General features: G+C 41.3%; 1 protein-coding gene and 1 non-coding gene across 3 annotated transcripts in view; one reads left to right on the top strand and one right to left on the bottom strand.

The window, feature by feature from the left end:
• The window catches only part of LOXHD1 (lipoxygenase homology PLAT domains 1), a 359,211-nt gene that overhangs the window by 127,242 nt on the left and 218,168 nt on the right, over positions 1-13,801 (bottom strand). For both annotated transcript variants that reach the window (XM_073619032.1, XM_073619042.1), the window contains exons 21-26: positions 13,028-13,104; positions 12,661-12,857; positions 12,146-12,338; positions 10,327-10,487; positions 7,698-8,010; positions 4,192-4,343 (exon numbers count right to left, since the gene is read on the bottom strand). In XM_073619032.1, the coding sequence (XP_073475133.1) occupies positions 4,192-4,343; positions 7,698-8,010; positions 10,327-10,487; positions 12,146-12,338; positions 12,661-12,857; positions 13,028-13,104 (1,093 nt within the window). The remainder of the gene's footprint in view (positions 1-4,191; positions 4,344-7,697; positions 8,011-10,326; positions 10,488-12,145; positions 12,339-12,660; positions 12,858-13,027; positions 13,105-13,801) is intronic.
• On the top strand, positions 1,404-1,506 carry LOC141125005 (U6 spliceosomal RNA). The gene has a single exon (XR_012241314.1). It is a non-coding gene; the product is annotated as a U6 spliceosomal RNA (small nuclear RNA).

The following is a 13,801-nucleotide window of genomic DNA, read 5'->3' as shown; positions in this document are numbered from 1 at the left end:
CTAGATTGTAAGCTCTAACGAGCAGGGCCCTCTGATTCCTCCTGTATTGAATTGTATTGTACTTGTACTGTCTGCCCTAATGTTGTTGTAAAGCGCTGCGTAAACTGTCGGCGCTATATAAATCCTGTATAATAATAATAATAATAATAATAATGCCCTGTACACACAGTCAGACATTGATCGGACATTCCGACAACAAATTCCATGGATTTTTTCTGACAGATGTTGGCTCAAACTTGTCTTGCATACACACGGTCACACAAATCTTGTCGGAAAATCCGATCGTTCTGAACGCGGTGACGTAAAACACGTACGTCGGGACTATAAACGGGGCAGTAGCCAATAGCTTTCGTCTCTTAATTTATTCTGAGCATGCGTGGCACTTTGTGCGTCGGATTTATGTACACACGATCAGAATTTCCAATAACGGATTTTGTTGTCAGAAAATTTTATAGCAAGCTCTCAAACTTTGTGTGTCGGAAATTCCTATGGAAAATGTGTGATGGAGCCCACACACGGTCGGAATTTCCGACAACAAGGTCCTATCACACATTTTCCATCGAAAAATCCTATCATGTGTACAGGGCATAACACTTACTTGTGGTTCCAACTGGTGCTTGTGTTGGTCTTAGGATAGCAGTTTTCTGCCTCAGGACCATGGGTCCTTGGCCCATTTGGCTCTAAATTGAGCCTCCTTCTGGTGATCAGCCCCATCCGCTTTATTTCCACCCTGAAATCCCAAAGCCGCCACTGGGCACTGAGACCACAGAGGTCAAAATGCCAGGAGGGAGCATCACTTGAATTGTAGAGCACTTGAGGCTTGCGTACTACCTGGACTTGGGATTCTCGGTGGCGCAATACGCAGCGTGCACTGCTCTCAAAAACTTTTAGAGGTTAGTGACAGGATGAGAGAGCAAAGAGATGATTTCTACACTGTGGTGATGCTCCTTCACTGTCTGATCACTAGGCTGGTAGTGGGTCTGTTACTGAGCTGATCTATTTAAAGTATAACTAAAGGCAAAACTTTTTTTTTTCATTTTGGATAGAGTACGGGAGGGTTATAACCCCTGTCAAATATTTTTTTGTTTGCCATCTGTGTCCCATTGGGGAGATTTCCCTTCACTTCCTGTCACATGGTCATACCAGGGAGTTAGACGTAATCCCTGCAAATTAAGGAAATCCCTTGGGGTCCGCCAGGTCACAAGAACCAGTGTCCACATTGGAAGTTTTTCCTTCTATTACTTTTTTAGGAAGAACCCAAAAGTTGGGATTTTCTTTTACTTTCACTTTCAGTGATAATGGCAAACAGGGAAAATAGAGAGGATGAATCTCCCTAATGGGGGCACAGACAGCAATAAAAACTGACAAGTGTTCTAATCCATCCCCACCCAGTTTTACTTTACCTGCTTTGGCAGTACATATACTGAAATTAGAACGCTACAGAGAAGATTAGCATGGCCCCTGCACAAGGATGATGCACAAATGTGTGAAGCATTCCATATTTATACTTTACCTGCAGTAGAAATGATATGAGGTCAGCAGTAAGGATGGGCTCAGGGGTTCGAAACCTAGTCCCAACCTACCTGAGCAATCCTGCCAGGAAGCCATCACTGCACACCTCCAATCACAGGCAGTAAGACATTTCCCGGGTCACAGCTGCACATACACACGCTGCTCATGATTGGCGGTGTGCAGTGATGGCTTCCTGATGGGATTGCTCAGGTGGGTTTGGACTAGGATCTGAACACACCTGCGCCCATCCATAGTCAGCAGCTGTGCTGTCTGGATCATAACACTACCTCAACATAATTGCATATCCTATGGCAAGAAAACAATTCCCAAATATGTATTTTATTGTGTATTTAGCTGTTTTCTTGAAATTGAAAGCAGAACTACACTGCATCTGAGCACCAGAAACCAAAAATGCTAATTAATTCATAATATTCAAAAGTAAACCCCACTATTCAAATCTCCATACTTTATTTTGCTGAGAAATCACTTTGAAAAACACCCCCTAGCATTTCTGGCCATGGTAATCTTGAGTAAGGGCAAATGATGCATTTTGCATTTCTGAAATCCATCTGTCCTTATCTCAGGCATGCAGATAGGGGGCTGTGCTTAGCTAAGAAAAACCCTCCTCCCCTCCTGAAATGAATAACATAATTTGCCTAGACCTAGAAAGCAGGAAGTAACTGAAGAAATGTAAGAAAAAGTCTAAAACAAGTAAATATGATGTACTTTCTATCTATTACTACCCTGTTTCCCCGAAAATAAGACCTAGCGTGATTGTTGGTGATGGCTGCAATATAAGCCCTAACCCCCCAAATAAGCCCTAGTTAAAGTCCTTGTAGGTCTTCTTTTCAGGGTAGGGCTTATTTTCGGGGAAACAGGGTAGGGCTTATTTGAGGGGTAGGGCTTATGTTGCAGCCATCACCGACAATCACGCTAGGTCTTATTTTCGGGGAAACAGGGTATCTATTTAATAATGCTAGCAGCATAAGGATTAAAAATAATCAATGTTGATTGAGAACGTGGAGTCCCACTTTAACTTAATTACTCACAATTGTCTCTAAAGATGGCCACACACACATATAGAAACAACTGCTAAATACAGCAATCTTTCCATATTGTATCAGATATCAATAAGGGATTTTTAGATTCTTCAAACACCCATCTGCTTGGAAGAGTTATGTTCGGGAGAATTCCAGAAGTCCTGCCATCTTTTATAGCTAGTTGGTCCGTGTTCGTATACCAATGAATGATCCTTACTAAAAGAAGCTGCAAATTTATATTGCACAGAGGCAAATTTAGAACTGCAGTGAAATCTATTCCTGTTATAGCAGACTGACTAATCGGGATGGGCTGAAAGACCCCCAGTTCGGTTCTCACCAGAACTTTCGAACTTTGCGAAAGTTCGGAACCGAATAACGAACCCCATTGAAGTCTATGGGACCCGAACGTGAAAATTCAAAAGTGCCCATTTTGGATGCTTATATGCAAGTAACTGGGCATACAATGGTTATGGGGGTCCTGGTACTGCCCTTAGGAACATGAATCAATGAAAAAATAAGTTTATAAAAAACGTCATTTATAAATAAGCAGTGATTTATTGATGCTTAAAGTGAAAGTGACTCACTGGGCCTACATTAGGTAGGGGCCTGGAGCTGCAGCTCCAATAGCCCCTATGTTAATCTGGCCCTGCTGCTGAGAGTGGCATCAGGATATGATGCCAACACCATTCTTTGTTCACACAAAGGCCTCTACCTTAATATAGGCCCAGCCCAGTGAGTCACTAATGCTGCCCAGCCCTGCTCTGCGTGCAGTGTACACATGATTTATATGTAAATAGCAGCTGCATTGATATGTAAATTGCATGTGCATTCATAGGCATGTCATACTCCCCTGTGTCAAGGCTGAGCTCAGCCCTTCCTTCTCTGAGCTGGCCGCTCAGCTGTCGGCTAATTGCCAGCTCCTTTCTCTCCACAGTTACTCAGCTGTTGATGATATCCTGCTCGTCAGTCCTGCCTACTTAAGCCGTCCAATCCTGAGGATCTCTGCCTTCGCCTTAGTCAACAATCACAGAGACCCTCTCCTGCATTCCTGTTAAAAGACTTGCTTGGCTGACATCCATTCTCGCTCCAGATCCTGCTTGCTGTTTTACTACGCTCATCTCCGGCTCACTGACGTTTGGCTTGTCTGACTATCCTTTCCGGTTCCTGAACTTTGGCTATGTTTTGATTACGTTTGTTCTATTTACTTTTATTATTAAACAAGTGGGATTTAACTGTACTTCTGTCTCGGCCTCATTTCATGGTTTCTGATACCCTGCTACTCAAAGGCACCCTTTCTCTTACCCCTGTCTCTCTCTCTTTCTCTCTCTTACCCACTCTCTCTCTCGCTTACCCCCCTCTCTCTCTTTTACTCCCCCTCTCTTTCACCACCCCCTTCTTTCTCTCTCTCACCCCTCCCCCAATTTAATTAAATATGTTTTAACAAAAAATTGTTTGTATTTTCCATAAGGCCCACCCAAGTCCTCAGCACCAGGCCCATGATGCTCTTGATCCAGCCCTGCTCAGCAGTATTGAAGACCAGCTACCACCACCATTGCAGGAAAAGGAGGGTTTTCTTTATTTTATGTTAAGTTTACATGAGTTCTGCTTTAAACCGTACCATTTCACACATAAATAATACCTGTGATTTCTCAAACTTGTTGAGGTGGTTGGATTTTCTCAGCTGGCGTTCACCAGTGTCTCCAATTTCTCCATAAATCGTAATGAACACATTGGCATCAGTGCCAGCTCCCCAGACACTGCCGGTGAATACATGAACCTCATAGGTGTTCTCTGGAAAAGATCCAACTTAATATTAGTCCAACGTCAACAGGCAGATGAAGAGCATCAGTAATTTGTGAGACCGGAGAAAAAAAAGCAGATCCTCATCGTGTTAGCAGTAAACATATTGTATATACCTGTCCTAGTAACTTTTAAAAATGCTCAGGGAATTAAGGGGAAGGCAGACCATAATGAATAGGTTTTAGGTCCACAAATTATCTTGTATAACCCCCAGCTTCACTTAGAACCCATCGTATGTATGTGAGTCGCTCAGGCTGCTAGGAAGTGTAGTCCTGTGCCTGCTGCTAAGAGTTCTGGCTGGGAAGGAGCCCACCCATGCTCCAGACAATGAGAATTAAGAGCAGAGAATCCTGGGAGCCGCACATCAGAACAAGACCCGCTGTGTGTAGACAAGTGGCAGTCTCAGCCTGGACCCTCACCAGGCCATGCCCACATTGTGTTTCACTCCACCCACTAGAGCTTACTCATGAGTCCCCCATAAGTAAACTCCAGTGGGCGGAGTGAAACGCGTTGGGTTGTGGCCTGGCGGGGGTCTAGGCTGAGACTGCCACTTGTCTACACACAGCAGATCTTGTTCTGATGTGCGGCTCCCGGGGTCCTCTGCTCTTATCTTCCCACCTTGATTTGCTGAAAAGAAACCTGTACAGAAGAATGCATGTGAATAGTGAATGTGTAGTGAAATGTGAATAGAAAAAAAGTTCATAGGTGAAATCCTTAGAATCCTAAATCATATAAATGTGATTAGCCTGATTCCATTCCACACTAGTGTCCGGTACTGTGAGTTACACCAAAAGTGTGCCAAAACTCCTATACAGTGTATACGATCTCCAGGAGATCAGCAGCGCATAAGGAATAATCAACTCCACAAGCCTCAATCAGCATGGATCTCCTAGCACCATCACAGTTAATCGACAGGTAAACTAACAATATATTATATCAAAATGGCACGCTATCCCTTTAGAGGTGAACAAATAAAAAATATATTAAAACAGCAAACATATACTGCATGTTTGGTCCCCTGACAATGTATATTACGGCGGTACGCGTTGGGCGGAGGTAGTGGTGATGTCATCACAATTGCTGGCTGAGTGCAGCAGTGATATAAGCGGATGTCTCTTCTATTTGAGAGTACCTGTCTGTAAATTTATTAAACTTTTCCTTGCAGTATTACTCAAATGTTGCCTCTGTTTGCCTCCTTATTCTTATGATGTAGGGTTTATTTACTAATGTTGGAGAGTGCAAAATCAGGCAGGCTTCTGTATAGAAACCAATCAGCTTCTAACCTCAGCTTGTTCAATTAAGCTTTGGCAATAAAACCTGGAAGCTAATTGGTTTTGCACTCTCCAGCTTTAGTAAATAAATCCCACTGAATAGATCTAGCCATTTAAAAGCACATCTTATAAAGTGATTTTTGAAATCTCCTGAGAAAGTGTCCTGGTTGTCATGCAATAAGAGTGCTTTGGACTTCCAATGATATAGAGGTCTCTTTGTCCAGTAAGATGTGGGGAAGAGCAGCTGGCAGTTTGATACTGAAATACACCCTAGAACAGCACGTTCATGTTGGACTTTTCAATTATTAATTTATGGACTTATTTTACGCAATTTGTTTCACTTTTTGATATACAATTTGCACATTTATATATCTTGCACTTATTCACTTATATGTTTTTCCACTTTGTGCTGGTCTATCACATAAAATCCCAATAAAATACATTTACGTTTTTGGTTGTAACATGACAAAATGTGGAAAATGTCAAGAGGTATGAATACTTTTTCAAGGCACCGTATGTTGATATGGAAAATTCAAACAATATCTGTACATTTATAATTAAAAATTAAAGAATCACCTAAAATCTTAAATGGTTATTAATACAAATCATTCATTTTAACCTATATCTCTTAGATTTTTATTTTTTCTAATACCGGAGGTAGGGATCAAAAATTAAAGAGTCTGCAAAAGACTTGAGACTGGGGCGGAGGTTCACCTTCCAGCAGGACAACGACCCTAAACATACAGCCAAAGCTACTATGGAATAGTTTAGATCAAAGCATATTCATGTGTTAGAATGGCCCAGTCACAGTCTAGACCTAAATCCAATTGAGAATCTGTGGCAAGACTTGAAAATTTGAAAAAAAAAAAACTATTGTTTGTGTAGCTGTGCTGGCCCTTTAAATCAAACAGTGTGTTATTATGCTAATGGTTTTCCATCAAAAACACATTTATACACATAAAATTGACATATGTAGTATCAAAAATAAAGTCCAAGTGAATTAATCCTCCGAGCTGAACAAATGGTGACTTCCAAAACAATTGTGCTGTGATTGTCATCAGGAAGCTTCCTGATGACGCATTATTTATGCAAAACGCGTTGAGACTGGTTGTGCGATGCTGACGTCATTTCCTGCCGAATGTACCGCACTGAAAAAGAGGCTGGAACAGCACGCTGGCTCCTAGTAGCATACAGCCATTACTGGCTAATACTGGAAAGCTGGAGAGACTCGGTGTCGGTCTAAGGCACACATACATGTGAGTGCAAATCTTTTATATGACCTTTTAATCTATTAAAGCACGGAATTTTGTATTATTTATTTGTATAAATATGTTTTTGATGGAAAACCATTAGTATAATAACACACTGATTTAAAGGGCCAGCACAGCTACACAAACAATAGTTTTTTTTCACATTTTTTCACTGGTCTAATGGTGAATATTAGCTGCAGCATAGCCTGCATTACAAAATACAAAAATTTGGAATTTGTTTTGCGCCGGTGGCACACATTATATTAAGACTTGAAAATTGCTGTTCACAGACACTCTCCATACAATCTGACAGAGCTTGAGCTATTTTGCAAAGAATGGGCAAAAATATCAATCTCTAGATGTGCAAAGCTGATAGAAACATCCCCAAAAAGACTTGCAGCTGTAATTGCAGCAAGTGTGCACGCCACACTTTTCACATATTTATTTGTAAACAATTTTGAAAAACATTAATCATTTTCCTTCCACCTCACAATCATGTGCCACTTTGGGTTGGTCCATCACATAAAATCCCAATAAAATACATTTACCGGTACCTTTTTGGTTGTAACATGACAAGTGGAACATTCCAAGGGGTGTGAATACTTTTTCAAGGCACTGTATATTACCTTATACTTCTGTATACTGTGAATCTTCTCACTCATCATATAAAACCGCAACAGCTATTATTTTTTTTTATGTCAATAATCAATAAAAATGTATGAAAAAAAATGATAATGCAGTCCTAGAAAAAGCATAACACATTCTAAAATATTAGCAATAAAAGCAATTGTATAAATCTGTATGGAGTGATTACTGTAATGTACCTTCCAAGTCAGTTGTGTTTTGAGGAACAAGTTCCACCACCAGCTCTCCATCGCCTTCCCCACGAGCCAGCCACCGGTTACACTCGAACTTGTATGACTGCACTACTTCCTTCGGTTGCAGCTCCACTTCCTCTTTATCAGGCTTCTTCTTCTTGTTTGTCTTCTTCTTCTTATCAGGGGGTTTTTCAACGGGTACCATTTTTACCTCAACCCTCCGGACCTCAACTGATTCTAAAAACCAGCCATCTCCAAACCCTTTACCGTCATGACCAATCCTGAGCTTGAGGATTTTACCAACATCAAGAGCTTCGATCTACAGTATCAGAAAAAAAAAAAGACTAAAGATGATGCAAATGTATGTAGTATTAAATCTGTGAAGGTTCTCATTCATTCAGGTCATGGTATACCTAAAAGTAATTTGTTACATTCAACTGGACTTGTTTTGTAAAGATGAAGACATTTCGTAGCTTCTCCAAGCCACTTCTTCATTACACATGACTGTCAGGAAGATACTCCACACAGGTAGCATAGACATCTTCATCCAATCATCCAATCACCATGAAATGTGTAGATGTTGAATGTCTAAGAAAAGGATGAAGGTATGAAAAAGGCCATCTACATCTAACTGGAACAACCATACCTGAACAGAGGGGGGAACCTTCAACACCTAAATTCCAGATATTAAAATGTCATTTTAACACCACCTCTGTCAATTGATAACAATTCACACTTTTAAACATTTAAATTGAGAAACAGACACCTATGCAGACTTCTGTACACCAAGGATGGTATAATCTAAGAAGAACAATGTGGTTCCACAACTTTCACACCTTCCATCCTGTTCTTGGACAATCAACATTTGCACATTCCATGCTCATTGGATTAAGGTCTGTGCTACCTGTGTGGATACAAATGCTGAGGTATCTTCCTGATACTCAGAACTGAAAAAATAGCTCTGAGAAGCTACGAAACATCTTTAACTTTACAGAACAGTCAATAGATTGACTTGTGTACAACCAGCTAACCCATACACGGATGGAAATTCTACTACTACTAGCTATGTAGTATTAAGTAAAAACAATGGTGAAGTTGAATGGCTGCCATTGTTTAGTTTTGGGTAGAATTCAGAATGCTTAGAACTCCAGTCAAATTTTCTTTCTTGTTTGCGGTCTCTGTCCCCATTGGGAGATTGTCCTTCATTTATCATCTTAGAGACACAACTAGAAGTGATTAGAAGTCTCTCCAAAGTGACTGTAACAGGAGTTCCAATTGGATGATTTCCCCTCATCTCCTGTTTCAGTGGTAACTGTAAAATGTTGAATTTTTGCATTATTTTAAGAGCAAGGTATAGTCTTTCCAATGTGTTTTTTCTTTATGTAGAAGATCGTCCCTATGTAAATAAGCTCTTCAATGTGTGTTAATATACCTAAAAATATGGATTTTGTGTATGGATTGTAATCAATATGTACATTGGGGCATATGCATTTGCTAAGTACTCTACCTACTCAGGCTCTGCTTTCAGCTTTGCAGTGCTACACAATGGTTGTGTTAACTGCTTCCTGTCAAAATTTGAGGCTAGGAGATAGTCGACTTATTCAAAACAAAAGAAAATTTAGCTGATATCTTACCTCAGCAGCTGTAGAGAAACAGTGATTTCAGCTTGAAGGTTTGTTCCTTCTAGGGGCTAATCTACCAATCTCTATATTAGAGCAACTCCAAAGCTACATTAGACATCCCTGAACAAGCTATAGCTTTAAGAGGAGACCATATATACTCACTTTTCTGCCCCAGCTCTAAACACCCCTCCAATCCTAGGAAGTTTTCATATGAAGTCTGCAGAGATTCTGACACTTGAGTGTCAATCTCCTTGAGTCAATTTTCTGGGTTCCCCAAAGCTCTCCCTGGTTCCTCATGCCAACCTCCATGTGGTGACATAATGGTTAATCATGGGTGAACCAGTGAGAGCTGAGGGGGACCATAGTAATTGATACTTGATACTGGAAGTGATGGACTTCAGGAAGTGGCTGCCTGAGTAGCTGGATACTTAAGTATTTTGCTGCTCCTTCTCTAAAGCTGGGAGGTTCTCCATGATGCAGGGAGTGGTCCTGATATGATGACATTAGCTCTGCTCTGCATTAGTGCAGATAGCTGTGGCAACATCCACTCAAGAGCCAGGACCGAGACACCCTGCACTCAAAGAATGTCCCCAATCTTCTGGGTTGAATGATGCTGGGACATCTAGTGGCATAAAGACATTACTGCATGGGACAGTGCTGGAGAGATGGTGAATATTGTAGCCATCTCTGCTTTTTAGGTCACACACCATAGGGCACTATTTAAAAAAATAAAGTTGCCCGAAGTTGTGGTTTAAACACCTTTTCTTGTAATTAGCAAGCAATTATTACATAACTTCTAACTTTTTATACCATATGTAAATATAATTATGCCATTTCTTGGGTTACAATGAGCAAGTTAACAAAAAATTGCTAAATTTTGCAAGCAATATCAATGATAACTGGTAGAATAGTTGTCCTCATTTAGCTGTTGATATTCTGCAGCATCTCAAATAACTTTAAGCTGTTTACATGTACAAATTAAGCTTTCAAAACTTTTTAAAGCATCAACAAACCTTAAATATATCCTCTGCTCCTCTCTCAAAGTCATTCGATCGACTACGTAAGGTGGTTTCCTCCGTCTTCCCGCGGTCCCCATAAAGCTGCATAAAAACGTTGGCATTGGTACCAGCACCGCGCACATTCCCCGTGGTGACTGTGACTTCATAATTAATCACTGTATAGAAATGTAAACAGGATCTCAACTGTACAACTTCACTTGAAACACAGGCTTACCAACCCTTGCACAGAGGTCAATGAATTTACTGTGCCCAGACCAAAATTAGCAGGATCAGTACATGTTCATGAGGTCGATTATAACTCTAAAACTTATTTGTCTATCTAAATTTTTTTTTTTTCAGGGCATACAAGTATTTCATTTAGTTAACTGGTATAAAAAAAAAAAACCTGCTTTGTTTATTATAGGATGACAAAGGGACAAAAATGAAAAAAAAAAAATATAGTATACAAACTGTACACTGATTTGGGTTCCTGAGGATTTGAGATTTTCAGTCCTGGGAATTGTATGTGTAGATTCGGCTGGGATAGTTTTTTTAAACCATAATCCCCTGCATGTCATTGGGAGTACAAAAGGGCCAATAAGGGGGCTTTTCAATGAATCATCCCCCTCGCTATTAAAGGAGGTCACAGAGCAACCATAGGGGTTGATTTACTAAAGGGAAAAAGATTGTGCACTTTGTAAGTGCAGTTGCTCCAGAGCTTAGTAAATGGGCAGAAACTCTCATCCAATCACGTGCAAGCAAAAATGCTAATTTTTTTATCTACCTTGCACGTGATTAGGTTCTCTTTGCAAAGTGAAGCCTTACCTCATTTACTAAACTCTGGAGCAATTGCACTTACAGAGGGCAACTGCACTTTTTGGTGACCCCGCCCCCTTGTGACGTCGTCGATCCCACGTGGCCGGAGGGTTTTTTTGTTGTTGTTTTTTCCTTTTTTTCGGGTCCAGCGGGCATCATGATTGATGATGGATCTACACCGGGGAACATTTTTAATAAAGGACTTGTCAAAAACTCGTGTTGTGTTTTTACTCACTTTTTACACTTTTTTGGTGAACGGATACCATACTCATTCACATGGGGGGGTGGGATCTGGGGGCCCCTGGGATCTGGGGGCCCCCTTGTGAAAGAGGGCTTCCAGATTCCGATAAGCCCCCTGCCTGTAGGCCCCCACAACAACCGCCCAGGGTTGTGGGGAAGAGGCCCTTTTCCCCATCAACATTGAGACAAGGTGCTTTGGGGCTCTGCCCCCCCCTCCCCAAAGCACCCCCTCTATGTTGAGGGCATGTGGCCTGGTATGGTTTGGGGGGGAGCCCTCACTCGGCAAGGTCCATAAAGACCTAAAGCAAGGCCCATAAAGACATGCATTAGTGAGTTTGGGATGGAGGAACTTGACTGGCCTACACAGAGTCCTGACCCCAACCCGAAAGAATACCTTTCTAATGAATTAGAACATGACTGCGAGCCAGGCCTTCTTATCCATTCTCATCCAACATCAGTGTCTGACCTCACAAATGCGCTTCTGTAAGAATGGTCAAACATTCCCATAGGCATACTCCTAAACCTTGTGAACAGCCTTCCCAGAAGAGTTGACGCTGTTATAGCTGCAAAGGGTGGGCCATCTCAACTTTGAACCCTATGGACTAAGACTGGGATGCCATTAAAGTTCATGTGCGTGTAAAGGCAGGCGCCCCAATACTTTTGGCAATATAGTGTACTTTTTGATAATACCAATTACAGTAGGGAGGTCATCCGGCCCTATCAACATTTTGCCACTGTGCCCCGTGATCTGTTGTTACGCCCCTGGGTTTAATCTTACATTTTTCAATATCGATGACTTCACTGGCGTAGACTTCCACCTCCACTTTGCCATCACATTCATCCCTGCAGAGCCAGCGGTTGACTGGGAACATATACTGTTTGCCATGTGCCGGGACCAGCACCACAACGTTGCCCAAAAACCACCCAGCTCGAATTCCCACATTATCATGGCCAATCAGGAGCTTGTTGATCTAATGTGAATAAAAAAATGGAGGGTTATCAGGCTTTTCTGTAGACCATTACAAATTTATTAGGAGGACAAAAAAAGGAAATAGAAACAATTTACACATATGATGATGATTTACCAATCCAGTGTCCATGTCTATTTTAATTATAAATTTAATTTCAAATACCTCTAAACACAATAGCACACCATGCCTGCTTGACTTCTGTACAACCAGCCTGACCATAGATGGATCAAAATTTGGCTAGTCCCTGCCAAACCAGTTGAATTTAGATCCATCTATGGCCGGCCTAACTTGGTTCATTTTTTAACACAATTTGACAATGTACCTTCCCAATATCTATGGTGTTGATGGTGAAGTTGTCCACCCGTCCCCTTTCGAAGTTGTCATCCACGTCATTGTCAGAAACAAGCAGGAACTGTTTGATGGTGTCTCCCTTCTCACCGTACAGCTTGACAAACACTCGGGAGTCAGAGCTGGCGCCGCTAACATCTCCTGTCTTAATCTGGAAGTGATAACTGATACCTATAAGAGACGGGACATGCGGCATTAAAAACAATCAAAAACATGATAGAAAGTGCAAAATGAAATATACTGTATATACACTGACATTTAGGAGCCTCAGTGGACCCCGATCTCAAGGTGACAGCTCCTATATCCTGACAGGTTCAAGTAAACAAAGACAGGAAACTTACTTCTCAGATTCTGCGAGTCCCCGATTGGAACTAACTCTCGAATGATAAAACCATCATCTTCATTCCTATCGAACCACCTGTACAGATGATACAGAGAGCACCCATCATTGCTGGATATTTAGTGCCAACTGAGATCATGGCATTTCTAGTGCCAAGTACTATTTTCAGGTTGGGTTATTTGAGACAACTTACTGTATGTAGGAGACTTCAATACGTTAATGACTTAAAGTAACACTAAATTCTGGTTTAAAAAAAAAAAGAAAATTCTATTTAGGTATGTTTTTTAAACTCAGAAAAGTCCCTTTTATTACTCGCAGCCTCCCCCAAATCTCCAAATTCCCTAATTCTCTCAAAAAATGTTTACTGTTGTGATCTGACTTCCTGTTAGAGAATGGCTGCATTGGCTATCTATGGCCCCACTGTATGTGGGAATGTGGTCACCTTCTTAGGCTCGCTCCCAAGATGGACTGTGGACCATGGGATTTGTAGTATGCATAAAGCAATGTACATGACCAAAATGAATGTGCATTGGGCCGGGGAAAGTCACAGCCAGACCTGGAGATGACATTTTATACCAAATGGACATTTGCTGATCTCCCTTCTCTGTACCCAGCGGCACCCAGCATGCCTGTTGGAAGGCAACATGATTTAATATCATATTTCTGGAGTTTCTTTCTGGTTGATACAACCAAGCCTTTGCTTTTATGGGGGCGGTCTGGAATGTCTTTGTAGCATATCTGAAAGAAGAGATCAGGCCTCCATCAAGGCTCCGAA

This window comes from Aquarana catesbeiana, linkage group LG01 (assembly GCF_042186555.1).
Source record: "Aquarana catesbeiana isolate 2022-GZ linkage group LG01, ASM4218655v1, whole genome shotgun sequence".
Classification (NCBI taxonomy): domain Eukaryota; kingdom Metazoa; phylum Chordata; class Amphibia; order Anura; family Ranidae; genus Aquarana; species Aquarana catesbeiana.
This window is presented reverse-complemented; position numbering and strand designations above follow the sequence as displayed.